Source organism: Rissa tridactyla, chromosome 11 (genome assembly GCF_028500815.1).
Source record: "Rissa tridactyla isolate bRisTri1 chromosome 11, bRisTri1.patW.cur.20221130, whole genome shotgun sequence".
In the NCBI taxonomy this organism is placed as follows: Eukaryota; Metazoa; Chordata; class Aves; order Charadriiformes; family Laridae; genus Rissa; species Rissa tridactyla.
The window spans coordinates 2,934,622-2,954,398 of NC_071476.1; the positions used below are offsets into that span (position 1 = coordinate 2,934,622).

Genomic DNA, 19,777 nt, shown 5'->3' on the forward strand with positions numbered 1-19,777 from the left:
GGGCAGCAAGTTCACAAGAGGGAACATACAGAGAGAAAGAGCCAGATCTGGGAAGTGCATAAATCCTGCTACAGCCAGAAGTATTTAGGCACTTGAGTGCCTCTGGGGCGTTTTAATGTATCAGAGTGCAACTGTTAGGGTTCACGCCACCATGGACCTCACCACAAGACCTGCAGCAAGTCAAGACCTCAGCCCCACCATGACTGTCTTGGCTCCTGCTCACATGGCACCTCCTTACAAGCAGAAAAAGAAGTTCAACTTATTTTCTCCCTCACAGGTTTGGCTGCAAGGTCTCCAAACCAGGAGCAAGCTCACGCAGGGCATCCACAGAGTCCAACAGAGCAGCACACCACCGTTAAACACAAACCAGCCCCACGAGAACCATGTACAAGTGTCTCCTCCATGACAGTGGTGCTCTACATGGAGAGGAGAGACCACTGATCCCTGCCTCGAGGGGCAGCCCATGCCAGGTGGCATGCACCCAGCAGGAGCAAGCGTTTCTGCTGACTCTGCTGCCTTTGTTTAAAAGAAAAGCACCCCAGACTGGGGAAGGGGGCAAGGGTGGGAGGGAGGTGAAGAGCCCCAAGGAATAGCAGAGGCTATGTAGGGACGCCCCGGGAAACACCCTGAACAGCCTACCCAGCTCTGCTCAAAGCTGTCTTTGATCTCCTGCGTAAGGTAGGACAACTTTGCCTAGATGATCAAAACCGGTCCCCTTCAGAGCCTCAAAACTTGTGATTCATCCTGCCAGCCCAGCCTTGCTCAGAGCTGGAGGCTTTGAAGTGTCAATAAGGCAGAGTCAGACATGGCAGGACCGAGCCACGTGCGCTCCCCTTCCCCGGTTCCCTTCCCTAAGGCTCCTGCATGGGGATTTCACCCCCAGGAGAGCCCAAGCTCTCAGCTCAGTCCCCAAATCCTCCCCTTTCCCGCCAGGCCCATCCCAGCCCACCTGCACTGCCTCCGTCCATGAGCAGCAGCAGTCCCATGTGTCCCTCATTTATTCCACGTGCACCTCATTGAGAATCCCAATTCCGGGGCACAAAGCCTGCCACAAGGCTTTTAAACTTTTCTGCTAGCGTAGGAAGAGCAAGCGCTTTCAAAACAGCCCCTAAAATCCTCCACTCAACACCCACATATGTCACCAACTAAATATAGCTTCAAAAGGCACCAAGTGCTACAGCACAAACCCGCAGCCAGCCCGGTTTTCCACAGGCATGGAACACCCCTGCCTGCTCCAGCAGCACTGACGTGCCTGGCACCACGGGGAAAAAAAAACCTGAACTTGCTTTGCAGCCTGATTAGGCACCAATATCAGTCTGGGGGAGCAGGGCTCCCTCTTGCACTGCCAGCATCTTACCCGGCCGCCCGCTCACACCGCACTGCAGCCCCGGGGTTCATGGCAATGGCACCCAGCCCTTTTCTCCAGCTGCTTCAGCTCAGGAGCCTCACGGCCATAGATCTTGTTCTGCTTTTCTGGGGACCAGTTAAAGAGAGGCCCCCTCACAACCTCTAGTGAAAGAGGACGCAGGGGCACAGGCTGCAGGGGTGGGTGCCACAGACTCCATCATCTTTGCGGGGGAGGGAGGAGATTGATTGAAACAAGTTGTGCTGGTTTCCTTATCTGCAAGATAGGAACAGGGATCCCTTATCTAGCTGAGGTGCTGAGAAGACTAATTAGCATTTGCAGAGCCTTGCGGAAGACAAAACACAAAGCAAAGCTGCAGCCTGGCAGTGAGACTGCTCCAGGGAGCGCAGCCAGGCCAGCGCAGCGGCAGGGGCAGCAGGCAGCTCTCGCCAGCGTGGATGGAGCTGAGATCTGCAAGTCATGGTGGAGACTGCTCAGACCAAGGCAGGAGACCGAAGGGGTGTGACTGTGCTAGAGGACAGACAGACACACACACACCACCTGCAGAGCCAAGAGCCATGGCAATCAGAAGCCGTGCATGCCAGGCAATCAGCCGCTCCAGGGCACGCCAGCCTCACCAAGGGCCCCAGCTCCAGCCCATCAGCGATTCCGTAGTCAAGCTCCTGGACATCAAACCCAAAACTGCTTATGTTCCCTTGCAAGCACCCTAGCAAACTCTAGTTTAAAAAAAAAACAAGCCCAACCCGCCCAAAACACAGTTAGGCTAATCCAGGTGGGTCAGGCTGCAGAAGAAAACCTTCCTACAAGGACAGCAATGCATCTTCTGGTGGACAGCTGAAAAGATCCCCTTGTCAAACCCCACTGCCCTTCATCACTGCACCAACTTGGGAAATAGGGAGCAAGTGAGTGCTGCTTATGCCCACAGGAGCTCAGGGCAAGCAGTGCTAGTGAGGGATACTAGATACTGCCCTGGCTGATGGCTGAGCCCTTAAAAGCTGCTGACAGATGTCTCAGACCTCCTGGCATTTGAGACATCCTTTTTGCATTTATTTGGTGGCAGCAAGTAATTTTCAGTTGCACTAGCACCACCTGAACCTCCCCCCAAAAGACAGGGCCCCTCCACATGAGGGGACAGACAAAACAGCTGCAGCGGGAGCTGGGGCTTTAGCAGTTGAGACTGGCAAGGGGACGGCGGGCAGGGGAGGAAGGAGAGGCTTTGCCTGCAGCCACACAGAAGATGCTGGCACAGCCAGGAACAGAAAAGAAGGTCTCAAGTTTTGATCTTCTGCCTGCAGCCAGAACCAGATCATCTGCCCTTGGGGTTGCCCAACCAAGGGGAGGTTATTTCTTAACAAAGGAGGGAACAAGGCACAGGTAGGAGCACTGCAGTCCTGATGCCACTATTGCAAACCCATCCTGTGGCCACGGCACAGCCAAAGCATTCGCTGGCTTTTGCCACTTGCTCCCTGACGCAGCCGGTGAGTGCCAAGAAGGACAAGGCCGTGCAGACACCTTGTGCTTTCCTTCCAGCCCGCGGCTGGCTGTCACACAGCAGCCCTTGAGGTGGGAAGCTCAGAAGGGCATCGAGGTGAGCAAACACCTCATACCTGGAAGGAGAAGAGCCACTGCACAAGGACCCGGCAGCCACAGCAAGAGCAGCTCCACAGCTACGTGTGCCACCCCGAGAGGGACAAGTGCTGTAGGACCGCTGTGCTCAGCCTAGGGGACATATTTACTACCTTATCTGGGCAAATCAAACCCAACACCTGATGGCCTGGTTCCCTGCCCTTTTTTACATCCAGTGCAGCCTGTAATGGATTTTTAGATAAGGCAAAAGAAGAGGTGAAATAAATGTGGAGAGTTGGGTAAAGACTTGGTGTTATACAGAAATACCCGCACCTCTAGCAAGAATGCAGCAGTGCCTGCTGCTGGTACACCACTCGTGCCATGTGGACAAGGGCTCAGAGCACCCCAGCATCAGCTGAGACAGCCTCAGAGGGCAGCCCAGGCTCCCAGCAGGAATGCAGAGTCCTCGGCTCCAGCATGTGCTCTGTCCCTGACACAGCACACCCCTCCTTCCCTGCCAGCCGAGTCAACAGAAAGGAGCTGGCCTGCCCCCGAGCCGCTCCAGCCCACAGCCTGGCACCCATGAGGAACTGCTGATGAACGAGGTTTTGAAGCCAAGAGCCTGGACTTTGTGCTGGAGAGGCTGGGGCAGGGGCATATGCTCCATGTCGCAGGTCCTGCTGGGGCTGAAGAGCCAAACTGGTATCCCCAGTTTCCCTGGAGCCCTGGCAGGAGCCCAAGGGCACCACGCAGGACAGCCAGCCATTCACGCACGCAGTGGTCCAACGGGATCCACTTCACCACTAGACAGTCTCCAAACGATCCTCCCTCCTCCCAAGACTCCATGGGATGACACTGGTGCACATGAGGGCCACAGCCCACACCTAGTGCTAGGGGACAGCCGTGCCAGCAATGCTTCTTCAAGATCTTCAGGTGAGGAAGAGCAAGTGCAGCTTGGGCAAGGGTGAGCTGAGCCCTGAGCAGGTTGGAGGTCTGGGCAGGTTGCAAGTGAGAGAGGGAATAGTGACCCAGCCAAAATGACATGGCAAGGAAAAGGTACTGCATTAACCTCCTGAGAAACCAAAGGACACCCAGGTATGACAACTTCTGAGAAGAGTAAAGATAGAAAGCATTAGACAGCTTACACCTAAGAGGACTAGTACTTGCTCACACTATTTGTACATACATGCTCGTTGTCCAGACACCAAAAATATCAGTCCAGAGATCAGCTGTTTCCCCTAGAGGTAGCTAGTTCCTTCAGAGTCTTTATAGGAGGGCAAGAGAGTCTCCTGGGGTACAACACACAAGACAGATGTGGTGGGACTGCACTGACCTGCAGGGCAATTCCCGTAAGAGGACCCCACTGTGGCTGCAAGAATCTGCTTGCTGGTCCCAAAGGAGACCTAGGCAGTCAACCTAGTGGTTGTGTCCCCACCTTGCCAATGTGGGAAACTCAGGGCAAGCTCCCTCCCAGGGTGGCTTGATAACACACAGCAGCCGGGGCACGACACTGATTTGGAAGCTCTCCCATGGCACCCATCACTGCCCATGTACTCAAACTCCACAACTTGGAGTTTGAGCCTGACTGAGCCATCGGAGGACACAGCTGGTAAGCTTTGTGCCCACCAACACCACACCTCCAGAGATGTTTGCAGGATCAGTCCTGCAGGCCAGATGCGACCCAAGCCAACAACAGCCTTCTCCCTCCCACCAGCAGCCTGCCAGCTGCAGACTGTGCTGAAGGTTTTTCTTGTTGAGAGTCCCCCCAAAGTTACAGGCAGAGAAAGCCCTGAGGAACAGGAAAATGCTTTCTGCCCACCACCCATGGGGTGCACCCATTTCTTCATCAGCAAGACGACAGTGGTGGGCAACACATCCTTACTGTAACGGAGCTGGGAAGCACAGGCAGATGGGAATGCTCAGCATAGAGGACCTTGGTCCCCCCAGAGAGCGATTTGGTAGCACCCCTGTGGTGCAGAGAGAGCTGCAGATATCCCCAGTGACCAAGCAGCAGCTTCCACCTCTGCCTGCCTCCCAAGGAGCTGCTCCCAGCACCGGCCTCAGCCCTGTGTCAGAGCTAATGCCTGACTGAGATGGGAAACCCCTGCCTCCGCAGCTCCATGCACAAGTGAAAAAGCCTGGGATTTAAAGCACTGACTGCATGGCATGCTCACGTTTCGCTGAAGACATGACAAGGTACACAAAACCAGCAAGGGTCAGGGCAAACTGGGCATGCAGACTGCACCTCTTCTAGGTATGCAATGTTTACAGCTCTATCCTCCCACCAAACTAGGGTTGCAGCAAGAGGTGCATGCGTGGATGGGGAATCAAGGGAGCACTGGGATGGAGTTCTCCAACAGCTTTAAATGAGACACTATCACAAGGACATCTTCCAGCACAGAAGAGCCTGTGTCTCCACAACAGGGGCTCCCACCTGCTCCTGGGGACTGTGGAGAACCACAGTTGGCCCCACCACTTACAGCGCACGGTCCTGTGGCTCCCAGCTGGCAGCACAGCACATGGCCTTGTCTACAAAGGGAAGAGGAATATTTGCAACACCTCTGCAATATCAGAGGTTTCTTACAGGTGCAAGAAAAACTGCTGTTGAATGGGCAAGGCCAGGACCAAGCAGAAGACGAGATCCTTAAGCTGCATGGCTGAGCGGGATTCCGGCTTGTAAAGCATGTGGGAAGCCTGTTCAGCAGGAGCAAGAGACAAGCTGCAGGCACCATGGCTCAAAGCCTTCCAAGCAATTTTCTGCAGCTCCTCAGCAGACAGCTCCACCTTACAAACCCTACTGTAACAGCAAAGGAAGCAGGGAGCTGCCTACACTTCTCTGCAATGTAAGTTCTGCAACTGCTGCAAAGATCACTCGCTAAAAATAACTTCAAAAAGGGCATCTGACAGCTCCGCAGAGAGCATGAGAACACTCCCACCTGGGTGTCCTAGGCGGGCTCCATGAGCTTGGGAGTTTGCCCCAGGAAAGCACAGGGAGAGAGGCCAGGGATACAGGCAGATTCAATATAGTGTGTGGGGCAGTGCCGTCACAGGCTGGCAGTGCGGGCACCCGAGTTACGTTCCCAGCTCTGCAAGCCCTCACATCCCTCAGCTGATACTCCTAAGACAGCCCCAGAGCAGGGGGAGGTAAAGCAGCTCAGAACAGTTGCAGAGCCTGTCTCTCTGCTGACAGCACCCTGCGGGCAGCACGACCCGCACAGAGACCTTCAGAGCAAGGAGGGGTACCAAATGTAACAGCCCTGGTCGCAGCGAGCTGACAAACAGTATTGCTTTTTAAATGCATGTAACTGTTACAAGCTCTACACACACATGTTATCTTCAGGGTCGGACTTTTATTTCCAGGGCAGGTAGGGTCTGGACTCACCAAAGATGCATAACCCTCCTCCCTGTAGCCTCCCAGTCCAAGACAAAAACCTTTCAACTTATGGCCAAGCTGCACTCTGGAAGGAGCAGGTTAAGAAACGCCGACAGGCATTTCTAATGTTAACAGCAAGAGTGAAAGCACCACGGATTCTTCCTGGCACAGACGGCTACTATTAAAGGTAGCAAATGAACTCTCTCAAGGGCGAGTGACATCTTTCCACCGCCTTTTCAAGCAACACTCTTCCCCAAAGAGGACTTCTAGGAAACTTTTGACACACGATCCACACTCATGCACCGTGCTGATCACTGAGGTGCCAGGCTCAAGCAGAACAAGACAGCACAGGAACCCCCCTGGTTTTCTAAGGAAAACCAAGCCCTAAACTAAGGGGTCTCTGCTGGGAAAGCTGGTGGTCCCCAGACCACAGGAAGCATTGCACTGGGATGCAGTGACCAGAAACTGTCAAAACCAGGGAGCTGGGCTGGCTCCGGCTCCCACAGCTGCTGAGCCACCCTGCTCTCCTTCCCTGGGCAGGGAGAAAGGCACCCATCACCCCACCACCCCTGCGGGAGAGGCTCCTCCAGCACCAGTGCCTGACCCGGCTTGTCTGGTGCAGACAGGTCTCGGGCCAGCAGAGCATTTAACCAGCAATTCCTCTGCCATGACAGAAAAGCCTCCGAGGACACCTGCAAACACTCTCCACCCGGTTAAACGGTTCAGAGAGAGGGGCTGGAAAATCCAGCTGCAACCCCAGACCAACACCATGTCAGCCTGTCACGGGCGGGCTGGGGCCCCTGAGAAAAGACACAAGTTGATCCAGCTGGTGCTCAGGACACAGAGGCGCAGCAAGGACACCTCGGCAGTGGGAGAGGAGGGCACCCGGGGCAAGGCTGTGGGGGGCCAGGGGCACGTCGGCAGGCCAAATCATGGAGGAGCCGGAGGGTCAGGGTCTCCTCCAAGCCAGCTGGGAGACCAGCTGATAGTTCAGGACTGGTGTGGGGGGAGAGGGAGAGCTGACATGAGCAGGAACTACAGGAGAGCAAGGAGAGACACACAAGGCATGGCAGGACTCCTCATAGAACACAGCAAAAAAAATAAAGCCAACCCACTCACCTTTGGGGGCAACTGATTTGTAAATTAAAGAGGGGTGTCCACCCTCCAGGAGGGACCGGGAGCAGTTTCCTCCGCTCCTGCTGCACCGCTCTGCCTGTTCTGCCAGGCTCTAATGAAAAGCTAGTTAACAGTTAATTATTACCCATTCAGACACACGATCCCCTACTCTGACCGACTGCCGGCCGGGAGGGATAAGACAGTCACGTGATGCAAAAATCCCGGCCTTATGAAAGCACGGGCAACTATATTTAGTTGGAAAAATGACCTGGCGAGCCCGCCCCTCCCTGGGCCCCCCCCTCGGAGGAGCCGACCTGCCACCTCCGGAGATCCTACCTCCGTGGTACCTGGGAAGTCCCTCATCCAGACAGGAGGAGTTACACCGAGACGGGGACGTCCTGTACAGGAGCAAGCCCGGTGTGGATGCCCATGCACGGGCTGTCCCGGGGTGTGGGGGCCAGACCAGTGCACAGCTGAGGCTGGGGGGACCTTCCCTCCCCATCCTCGGTGCTGCGCAGCGGGTCACCTTGTTAGCAGCAAGAGCTGATAAGCACCAAGAGCAACAAACAGGGGCCAGCCCAAGGTCCTGGACCTTATCTTAAAAATGGGGAGGCACACTGGGAATGTGACCAGTGTGACCAGTGTGGGGGTGGCATTCAGCAGCGACACTCCAGCTGCTGGCCTCTGCGCGCCCAGGGCTGGCAATGGTCAGAGCTGGTGACAGGAGGTGCCTTGCCTGGATCAGCCCACCCCTCTGTCTCCCCAGGGCAGCTGGGCAAAGGAGACAGACACAGCCATGCTGAGAACGGAGAGGGAGCAAAGGCAGCCGTGCAGCCATCACACACATGTGCCACCACCATGGACAGAAGGTCCCTGAAAAAAGGTGTGTGGCAACAAAAGCCAAGAGCATCACCCGCTCCCCCTCCCACCGCAGTGGAAGAGCTTCAAAGGGGAGAAAAAAAAAAAAAACAACCTGAGGACCAGACATCGTTAGTCTCCTGTCATCAGCAGAGGGGTGCTCTCCGCCTGCATCCCGCTGCAGCCGATGAGACAGCACAACCAGCAGTGAGCAAGAAGAGGTCAACGCATTGCTGCCGAGCCCAGGGCATCACACTGATGCGATCCCTTTAATGGCTGTCAGCCTCTTCTGCAGCTGCATCTGGGGACTTGGAAGCTGACAAAACCCTTCCTGGGAAGCATCTGGTACATCTCACTGTAAATATTTAACAACAAAGAGACAGGAACAGAGAGCCAAGCGCCTGCCGCGAGACCCTCCAGCTCCACGCATTCGCACTGTCTAGGAGAGGAGCGCATGGCTTCCACCACCCACGCCAGCAGAGCGGGGCGAGGGGTCATACAAGGCAAAGGTGCAAACTCTGCAAAACATGCCTCTGGAAAACCTATCATCTCAAAGAAGAGAGCCAGAGACTGGGTTTCTAGAAAGGAGACCGTGATGTAATTTAAATAACATCATTCTTAGTTCTTCCCTGCTTTGATGCCTGCACCCAACTTTGGCTACTTCTGCAGAGGGATCTCTGCAGGACCAGTGCAGTAGCCACTTGCAAAGCAACCACTAGACCTTGCCCTCAAAGCCTGCACCAGGTGAGCTGCAAACCTGCCTCCCCATGTGTAACAAGAGGGGATACAGCAGCAGCTCTGCTTGCGAGGCCAAGGAAGACAAAGCCACTACCCATCTCTTGGGGCGGGGGAAAACAATAGCGATTTAGTGGTAGGACCAGGTGCAGCAAACATTCCCAGGAATTTAGGGAGGCCAGACCTAGGTCACGACTAAGCAGGGTATCTCCAGAAATGAGCTGAAGAAATCCTACAGTCCTGTAACCACCTGGGTTAAATGAAGCACAGGTATGGGGGCTTCCCCCCATTGGCAAATCCAGAGCATTAAAATCGTGACGACAAGGCAGCCAAATATCCTTCAATCTTTGACAGCAGGCAGAAAGGCTCCTTTTTTGCTACTTAAGGATTACTGTACCTCAGCTGGGTTGATTTCAGAGCACCCTCTCCAAGCACAAGATACAACATCCTCACTTATGCCCCCCCCCTTAAGCCAGATGCAGTGAAATTCAAGATTTTTCTTAATAACTTAGAAACAATAAAGGCTGCCAACTTCCTTCCTGGGTGCACAATCACGTGGATCCTGCTGCATAAACCACTCTCTCTAATCCAGGTAATTCCAGTGCTACAGGTGGCTGCCTCCCCTGCCTCAATACACAGCATAAAAGATTAAAAACACCCTCAAAGTGAGCCTTCCCAAAGGACTCGGGAACACCCAGCTACAAAAGAGTGCAACACTGCACTTTCTCTCCTCATTTCAAGATCTATCTCCCCTCCTTTTCTTTATAAAGGATTAAAAATTGCTTCCTTGCCGTGGGAGCATCACCCACATCTCTTTATGGAAAATTTCACAACATTTAATTCAAAATGGCATTTACAACTCAAGGAAGATCTCTCAGCCACTGCTGACAATTTTCCAAAATGATCAGCTCAGGGTGCAGCAGAAGATTAAAAAAAAAATAAATAATCATCAGGAGCAGCAAGACCAAGGCAGAGCATCACTTGCTGCTTTGTTCACCACCAGCACAACCACAACTGCACCCCACAGTCAACTCTGGTCTCTGCACTTCAAGCAGTGTTACAGATGCACAGAGAAAAGCAATTAAATCGCCCAGAGGCAGCCCCTTAAGAGGTGAGACTAAAAAGGCTGGGATCCTCCACCTCTGAGAGGAGGAGGGCTGGCTGTGGTGCAGGATAGCGGGAGGGCACAGGAACAGCACACGAAGCTCGCAGGAAAACTGTTTAAAGCAAACAGAAGTATTTCCTTAAATAGCAGGCAAACTTCACCACCCCATGCGGCAGTAAGTCCTGGGAGGTGGACAGCATTGGCAGCCTTGCAGAGGGGTTAGGTGTTCATGGCCAATACATCCACAGAGGTCGAGGTGGAGACGTGCCCTCACAGGCCTCCTCTAACAGCAGAAGCGGGGAATGGAAAGTCTGTCCCTCTGCTCTGCCACCACACCACCAAGCCCAGCCCCGCGTCTCTCAAGGATGTTGAAGTCTCTCAGCTTTCCACCTGAACTCCAGATCATGAGGTTTGAAGTGGCTTCTTCTGAAAAGCACCCTACAGCTGCCGAATCCTAGTCGCTGGATGTGGGAGAGGAGAGGACCGAGGAACTGCCGCGCCAGACAGAAGGAAAGCCAGTCAGTCACCTCTGGGAGAGCAGCTCTATTTCCAAACGCTGTTAGGTAACTGGGACGCAAACACTGTTGCCCTTCCACCTCCATAGCGCTTGCACGTGACACCAGGCTGAGGGCAGAACGCCTCCAGCATCCACACACTAACAAGCAGGAACATGTTTTGGGGCACGCTACAGCTACTGTGCCTACAAAATGGCTGATTTTTGGCTCAGGCTCCCCACCTATGCAAGTCCCAACTCTGTTACAGCAACTCAGCATCCTCTGTCACTATCCTAACCTTGGGCGGAAGAACAATGGACTTCTCATCAGGAAGGGAAAACAGCCATACAGACCCACCCGGCCTTACGAGATCAACCTTAAAGAACAGGCACTGACACAGCGTCCTGGTGATTTGCAGTAACAGACTTGAGCGAATTAACTCTTTGAACAACCTCAGCAATGAAAGGGAGGCGATGGAGTCAAACCCAGCAGCCGTGGGAGTGCACAGCAACTCTGATGCTAGGAGCCTGCTGCCCCAACAGCAGGGCTACTGTGCCTTCGCCTCCTGCGTTCACACTTCACTGTGTTTTGAGATATTAGGGCTTCCAGATAAGCTTAGTGTACGGGAAAAAAAAGCATGGCACCAGCTTTAAGGCTTTTCTGGAGAAGGCATGAGGAAGGACTGTGCAGCATCCAGCGCAGCTATCATTAAGAGGAATCCTGTTTAAGCTTTCACTTATCTCCTTACAAACATAAAATAGTAGAAAAAAAAAAAAGCCCAAGCTCTGGAGGTAATGTTTTCTGCAACACTAGCGACATGTAACACGCACTTACTGAAATGCTATCTGCTGCAGACACACACTCCTGCCCCACCCTGGAGGCAGCTGCGAAGGTCCCCAACCAGCTGGAGAGCAGAGGATGGAGTTGTGCCAACCAAAGGACACCTCCAAGTCTGCACCACAGGCAGACAAAACCCAACACCCAATGAAGGCAGATCATCAGCAGGGTGCAGAAAAGCCTCTTATGAACTCAACACATGGGAATACACCTTTGCTCCTTCAGTCTTAATATTCCACTCTCACACATGTTCTGAAAACAAGAAAACCATGAAAGGCTTACAAATGGTTTGGGTTATTACTTGGGTTACTTCAACAACTATACAGGCAACTTCTGCAGTGCCGCACTGGATCTAGTTATATCCCATGGCCTCATTAGCTGGCTAGAGCTCTGGAAACACACACACACATGACTTCCAGCCCTCTGCTCAGTCCATAAAGTCAAATTACACTGTCTCAAATGCTACACCACAGCATTCAAAACCAGCAAGTCATTTTTACTGACAACAGCTTTAAGACAATGGAGCAGACTTCCAGACTTCCAAATCCTGATCACACAATGCCTCCACGATCTGCGGCAATTTATCCTCACACTATCACATGAACTGGGGAAACACAATCCCACGCCAAGCTGAAGATGCCAGCAGGAGGTGGACATAGTGATGAGTTGGAGGTCACACACAGCCAAGCCAGGCACTGAGCACCATTCCCAGTGCCTTTACTACAGAACATCTCCAGAAGGCACTACAGCTCTGAGATAACATGATCTTACTGACTGGTCTTGGTATCACTGGGTAAAACACAAACCTTGCCTTCAGTCTCGCTACTTCAACAACAACAACCTGGATGAAGAGTTCCTGGCAGTCTGAGAAAGGCAAGAACTGAGATAATCGGTATCTGCTTTTAAAAACTACATCCACTTCCTTACTTGGGACCTACACCCAGAGTACCCTTTCCTCCCTCCCTAGGACCCCAATCCATTTCTGCAGGGTCCCTCCTGGCGAGGCTGTCACACATTACTGGGGCCAGGAAGTTTTCATCAGTCTTGCACTGATGGCAACGCCATGTGTGTCTCAGTTGTCATTAACAGCAATACTCAGCAGCAACACACAGACTAAACAAGCCAAGGGGGAAATCTGCATATTTTCAAAGTATTGCAAATTCAAATATACATCTTCAGGGCCATGGACACATCAAGCTGTACACAACTAATGTACAGACTAACAGCAGCAGTTCTGAGTTACATTGGCATCTTGACACGTCAATGTTTTCAGTTGCGTGTGATCATCACATCCTGCAAGTTCCCAAACTCCTTCACCCTGGACACCCAAATCTGCCATGCTATAACGAATAGGAGGAAAGTAGCCCTCCAGCAGCTGTAATCATCTCTAAGTGAAAGCATAAAACATGTCACTGTCATGTAGGAACGGCCAAATATGAGAAAGGCTTTTTGGTTTTGGTTTGGGTTTTGGGTTTTTTTTTTTTTTTAAGAGTTTTTTTGGTTTGGGTTTTTGGGTGTTCTGGAGTTTTGTTTGTTTGGGTTTGTTTTTTTTTAATTAATATCTGTCTGTTGCATATTCCTGTACCAGTCTTCTAGATCTGGCTAGTGCTGACTCTTCAGAAAGAAGTGCAGAAAAGGCATGGGAGAGGGAGGTTTGAAGAATTCCATTTTTAATTAATACATACCAGACTGGCCGTCAGTTGGAAATATATCTGTAGAAGAAAAAAAAAAAAAAGAAAAATTAGTATTGGTTGCAGCTGGAGTGCGAATCATATTTAAAAGGTCCCTCCTCTCTTGATTTGTTTGCTTTAGCTAAACAGAGGAAGTATTTTCTTAGTATCCCAAGTTAAACATCAATCCAGCTTGGAACCCACCTCAATTCAACCACTTGTTGCGAGAAAGATTTTGAAGGCGTCTGTGTTTACCTGAATGTATTGCTCTCATAAATAACCTTCTACATTGGCTTCTATCAGACAGCGGTGAGGGATAAAAAGCTCACGAGATGTACAACACTTCACATGATGAGCTAGCTGATCGCACCCCCATGCTCCCTTGGCCAGTGTTATCAAATAGAAAACCACACAGAGAACATCCAACATGGTGACCAGCTGGGGAGCACAGGTGGCAGCCAAAGTAAAAAGCAAAATGAGCATTTTCCTGATGGTTCTTGGTTTTCATAGCTACAAGGGACATCAACAGCTGTGCCTGGCTCCAACACAGCAACTATTCCAGAGGATGGGCAGCCAGATGCACGCACCCATCACCCAAATGGGTGCCTGGTGTCATGGAGCATCATGCACGACCCTGGGGGAACACCTTTGCCTTCCCCTTCTCATCTCAGGTGGCTCTCCTGGCCAACACAGCCCACTGCACAGAGCTCCTGGAGGGTTTCAGATCCCAAAACAGATTACCAACCTTCCCACCCCCCAAGCTCTTTCCAGTCAGAGGTACAGGCCCGTCTCCTCCTGATGGACCCTATTTATTGCTGGAGAAAGACATCCACTGAAGTAGCTGGGAAGGATCAGATGAAAAATTCATTCTTTTGAGGAGCACGCAGGACAGCATGTGTGGAGAAATCCTGTTGATAAAGGCTCCCGGAGAAACTATGAAAACAGCACTTTTGAGAGTACAGTACACTGTTTTCTTCAAGGAACTTGAAGAGGGGGAAGGGAGGCTGCCAGCAAGCCAAGGTCCTCCTAGGACAGGGGCAGGCCCCTGGCTCCTGCTTATCAGCTGCCCAAAACACACATTCAGCTGAAAAGTCACAAATGTTGCAGCAAGGACTACCCCTTGGACAGGGCAATGCTCTCTGGCCTGGGCTCAACCAATGCAGCAACAGCAAAAACACACCTCTGCCAAAAAGCACCCATTTCTCTACCTTTGAGAGTGCCCTGTGTTCAAGTCATCCACAGGCAGGGATGCTTTCATCCCACGTATGAGCAGCAGAAGCAAGTAGGGAAAAAGAAAAAATAAAAATAATTTGTCTGTGGCCACACTGAAGGTATTATCTCAGGGAAAAACCAACTTATCCAAAAAATCCTCCAAGCACCACTCTGGATCCTTTGCAGACTGCATGTTCTACTGCAACCCTCCACCATCACATCACCCAGGTGCATCTAAACATCCTGTATTTTTGTGATGGTTGCTGACAAGGTCAGGTTCCTACAACAGTGAGCACTTGATCTAACAGGTCACAAACAACAGGCGATTTCTGTATTTCCCTACCTGGGTAACTCCCAGACAGCTTCTCCACAGAGGAACAAGATAGAAGCACTGGTTAACAAATATCTCACCTGTTTGGACCAGCTAGCTGTAATGGCTGTTACCAAAATCCAAGATTTTATTAGTGATAAATAATAGCCAGGTGCAGTCCTCCAGTTTGCATTCCTGCTAGACCATCCAACCATTCAACTTTGTGAAATGCATGCCACAGCCTGGCCAGCCACCGGCACAACCAGCCATCCACAAGAGGTCCAGGATACCCACTTCTAGAAATCACAACTCAGTAACAGATTTGCCACCGCATTTACCAGAAAAGCAGTGGAAACTCCTCTGTGGCTTAGGTCAGTAGAAAGCAAGGACCACGGATGATGGCCAGGGGCAGACATTGCTCACATTCACCTTGATGGTTTGCCAGTGCAACCCCTGTCGACGAAGGACACTTGCCTCCAGTCCTCACCCCTCTCGTCTGGGAGAGACTGAGCCTGTCCAACTCACCACACCTACGATTAATGCAGATTTGACTCCAAGCTCTCAAAAACAGAGACACAGAGCACCGGGATTACAGGCCAAGAACGAGCACAGAGCAATCAGCCTGCAGGACTTGCTCATATGAAAAATAGGGTTGCTGGGAGGACACATATGAGGCAGGGCTGGTCAGGGACTGCCAGGCACGATGACCCTTTGGGACATCTTCTTCCCTTGCAAGCACAAGTGACTAGATTAGAAATTAGCCTGCCAATTAAGGGCAGCACCTGCAGTGCCCAAGAGAAGGCTAAATCAGGCAGCGATTTCTTTTCCCAAGAAAGTCATGGTGGGGAAGGAGGCAGAAATATGCGTGGCTGGCAGGACAAAGATAAAGCCCTAGGGCTGCACTCCAATGAGCCCATCTAGTGTACTGCAGGACTGAGGCTGCCTGGCCAGGTCAGCTCCCTTCCCAATGCTCCCAAGGGTGAAAATCAAATGCGACGGAGACCAGGCTGTGATTTTGCCCAAGCAAAGCCCCAACACAGAAAGCCGAAGTCAGCAAACCAGCCCCACCAACACACCCCCCCCTTCCCACCTGCATCCCGATGCCAGGTATCCTGACACAGGCCAGATGCTGCGGAGGACAATGCTCCACAGCATCTCTCCACCATCTGACCAGACACCTGCCCAGCAGCGGGCTCTCCCTATGGGGGAGCCCCGCAGCTCTGCCCCTGCCTCCACCACACACCCCAGACAAATCCAGACCACCCCACTGGGCCAATACAAAATAGCCACCAGGCAGCCAAATGGCAAGGAGCAAGAAGTAACAGTATCGCGACGCAAGCAAGGAAGACCCATGAAGTTTGGGCCTCGTGGTCTCGCGTTTCCTTCCCCTTCTTACATGCAGACACTTTTGTTTCACAGCATGAACCCAAAAGCAGAATGAATTGGTGCCTAAACAGAGGGATTATAATCACCACAGGCACCAGCGATCCCTTCTTCATTGCAGCCCCAGTCTCTGCCAAGCTGAGTATTTCCCAAGTTCTTTACCATCCTACTCAGCCCTGTACATTATCCATACAGCCTACAACATCTCAGCGGAAACCATGTTTCATGAGTCGCCCTGTTATCAGCAAACTGGGGTGGAGGAAGGAGTGAGGAGGTGGTCACGGGTGCGTGCTGCAGACAGCAGGATGTCGGGATGGGTGCGGAGCATCCCCTTCAGGACTGTCACACGAGGGTGCAGACGCCATACAGAGGCGATTGCTCTGAACACCAATATCCAGAGTTGCTGCACAAAAAGCCCAGGAGACATAACCAAATCCAGGGCAGTCGTCCTTATTTTAGGTGGTGCTGGATACAGAATCCCAATTTTTGCCTGATGGTATTTTTAAATGCAGGAGACTGTATGCTAAAATGGGGCATTTAAAGAGAAAAGCTGATGCATCCACACATATACCCCCTCCCCAGGGGCTACCTGGCCACTGCTGCTATTCAAGTATCTGGGACAGGTCCAGAAAGGCTACCCCATTTACAAGCCCACATTTCCCCTCCATTGCTCCTCCACTCACAGCAGAAGCATGCTGCCAGCAAGGCCCTCTACCAGCCACGCTTCAGTGCCAAATCCAAACGCCCTCGCAGGAAGCCTGCCTTCTCCCTGCTCAGGAGCTACAGCTGGGAAGGGACCCCCGCCACCTGCTGCCCATCCACAGCCCCCCGGCCACCAGCACCCGCCTTTCTACCACCGATGCTGCTTCTTCCCGGCCTGGGCAGCAGCAACTGAAGAGCAGCTCATTAGTCCTGACGCAAGAGAAATGCTGACTCGTTATTACAGCAACCCGCAGCTGTAACTGCCAAGAGGGGCAGCACGGCCACAGGCTGAGCACCAGCAAGAAACAGCTCCCTGCACCACCCCCAGTCACCCTTCTGCTCTCCAAACAGGGGGGGGGGGGGGGGGGGAGGGAAATGACCTCAGTGCGCTTTATGTCACCTGCCAGTCACCAAAGCACACTGACTGGTACCACTGCACCGGTGTGCTGAGCAAGAGCTGCTCTGCTGCATGCACGGGTACAAGTGTACGTGATGGCACGCTCCTCGGCTGCTCCCAGCGGGACATGGGGTTCATCCACACTGCCACTGCCACAGGAAGACACCAGCTGATTTGTTCTGGCATTCGACCCATGAAGTTGAAACTAAATCATCCTCCACGTTTTGCAGACAAAAGACTTGGACATCAGCATAAAAAAAATGACCTCTCCAAGGTCACGTGGGGACTCGGCAGCAGAGACGTGAGCAGAACTTGGTCGTGATGGCTCGAAAGCTGCAGGGCTGCGCTGGCTGTCCAGGAGAGGGACAGGGAAGGGAAATGCTGGCGGACAACAGGATTGCTGGGGATCTCTCCTCCTAACCTGACCTGCCGCCCGGTGGGGACAATTCAGTTCTGCTCCTCCGGCTACGATGGCAATCCTCCCAGTGCAAACAGCACAGACAGGGAAAGGGTCCAAATTACATAGTCCAGCATCTGCTGCAAGGAGACCAGTGCTGCTTGAATCTCTTCTCAGTCCCCAGGCAACACTTCAGCTCAAATCTCTATCACCTGGCTCCCCCTCAGAGGGCAAGGCAGTGTCTGCACAGGTTCCCAAGACAGTTACAGGCCTCTTCAAAGCAACGCTCAGCAGGGAAGGGGGCGAGGTCTGCTAGGAAAAAGTAGCAAAGCAAGAAACCCCAAACCCAAAGATTAGCATGGCCAATTAAGCCCCTCCTGAGATCTTGCTTGCTTCCTGCTCCCCTCCTTCGTTACCTGCCAAGCAGGCTCGGGGAGGGTCCGGCTCTCAGCCACCCAGATCTTCCCAACCCTCCTCAACTGCCAGGTCCAGGCAAAGACTTCCCATGCCTCTTAAAAATGCTCAGCTACTGTAATAAAAAGTACCTTTACCCGCTCAAAGAGGTGGTGAAGCTCAAGACAGATAGATCAACCCTAACCTGACGTTGGTTAGGTCCTAAGACACCAATAAAGTCCGTGCAAGAAAAAGACAAAAAGCTACAGAAGCATTTATCGGCTCCCAAATCCATTTCTCTGCAAGGGTATCCAGAACACTAGACTAGAACCATTGTAAGTGGTTTTCTGCTCTCCATCCAGAGGAGAGGCTTGGATCCTTCTCAGACACCCCCATCAGCTACACTGGCTGCAGGCAGTGTGAACTTTGACATCAATTTCCCACAAGCCATGTGAAAATAAATGCTTGAAAGAGGTTTTCAGTGTATAAATGACCACGGTTTTGGTAAAGCTCAGCTGGAGTGCCCCTGTTAAGTTCACGGAGTTGAAAGGGATGAAGAGTTCCAGCATCACTGAGCTGGAAGAGTAACACCCCTGGAAAAAAAATCACCTACTCCAAAATCAGTGCATTGTCTGTCCGACATAGCTCCCTAGCTTTAACTTCACGCCACACACTAAACTTAAATAGTACCTTAATGCCGACGTTCAGTCTCTTCTAGACAGAAGGGGAGCAGAGCTGACCAGGCAGGGCTGCGACTCCGGCTGAACGCACGGTCACCAGTGGGACCGGCACCGTGTCCGGCAAAAGCACCTTTCAGAGATCCGCTTGGAAGGGGCTCCAGGTCTCTTCTCTGAGCACCAGAGATGCCAACAGGGTTCTGGGGAATGCATCTGGTCAGCCTGACCAGAAAAAACAAGAGCTCTCGAAACAGACAGTCCTGCGAATCCAACACTCACATATGCGCAGGCACACAAGGAATAACTGTAAGGTCACGGCTGTTTTTTCTCCCATCCACTTATCAGTGCTTGCACTGGAGAAAACAAACACTGGGTGTTCTCTCCCGTTAACCCCTTCCCCCCATCTCTGAAATGGAAAAGCAGCAAAGCACTGCTTCTCTAAGCATCAGTCCTAACACTCCTAATCACACACCCAACAAAAAGCTGCAGAGATAGCACAAGGCACATTAAAGGTCCTTGACTGCTGTTCCCGTGAAGCAGCTGGTGCGACCCAGCTCTCTGCCTCACATCCTTTAATCACCAGTAAGCCTGAACTGACACCGCTGGAAGCCTCCAGCCTTCCAGGAGACCAACCCTACATGAGCCTGGGCCCAGTGATCACAGTCACCTTCCCCAAATTGTTCTTTAAGCTACCGGATATTGAACAGGCAGCAAAATTTCAGGCATGATCAAGCAAAATTAACATGCCTCAGAGACTCTTGTTGAAATATAGGCATCATTTTGGTGAGGCTCAGAAGCCAAGTGGACCCCACACTATGGAGACTGATACAGGACAGGGTTTCCCTCGGACAGGGTTATCGCATACTGCTCTGCAACACACTTTTCTGCATGTACATCAAGGGCAGGCAGCCTCAGACACCACAGCAAAGCTTTGCCTAAGGACAGCTCAATAAGGAACAAGACAGATCCTTCTCCCTACAGAGGAAATCTACCAAAAATTAACCAGAAATCCAGCCTCTCCATGAAACAGGATCCCCCCCTATCGCCTCAAGAGCGCCAGTATCATGGTCATGCCCCATAACATCAGGCAGGGATGCCACAAATCCCTGTGAAAACCACAGGAACTGAAAATTGCAAGGCTCTCTCCACCTTAGGGCTGCAGGCAGAGGGCAGAGCAGGGGGTCTG

The 19,777-nt window shown here is 52.2% G+C and overlaps 1 protein-coding gene across 6 annotated transcripts in view; it reads right to left on the bottom strand.

Annotated features, from left to right (window-relative positions):
- LARP1 (La ribonucleoprotein 1, translational regulator) overlaps positions 1-19,777 on the bottom strand; it is a 47,173-nt gene that overhangs the window by 17,291 nt on the left and 10,105 nt on the right. For 3 of the 6 annotated variants that reach the window (XM_054216951.1, XM_054216950.1, XM_054216955.1), the window contains exon 2: positions 13,136-13,162. In XM_054216951.1, the coding sequence (XP_054072926.1) occupies positions 13,136-13,162 (27 nt within the window). Of the gene's footprint in view, positions 1-1,357; positions 1,377-7,424; positions 7,561-13,135; positions 13,163-18,604; positions 18,854-19,777 lie in introns of those variants that run through there. The other 3 variants (XM_054216953.1, XM_054216952.1, XM_054216954.1) reach the window with 3 other exon arrangements.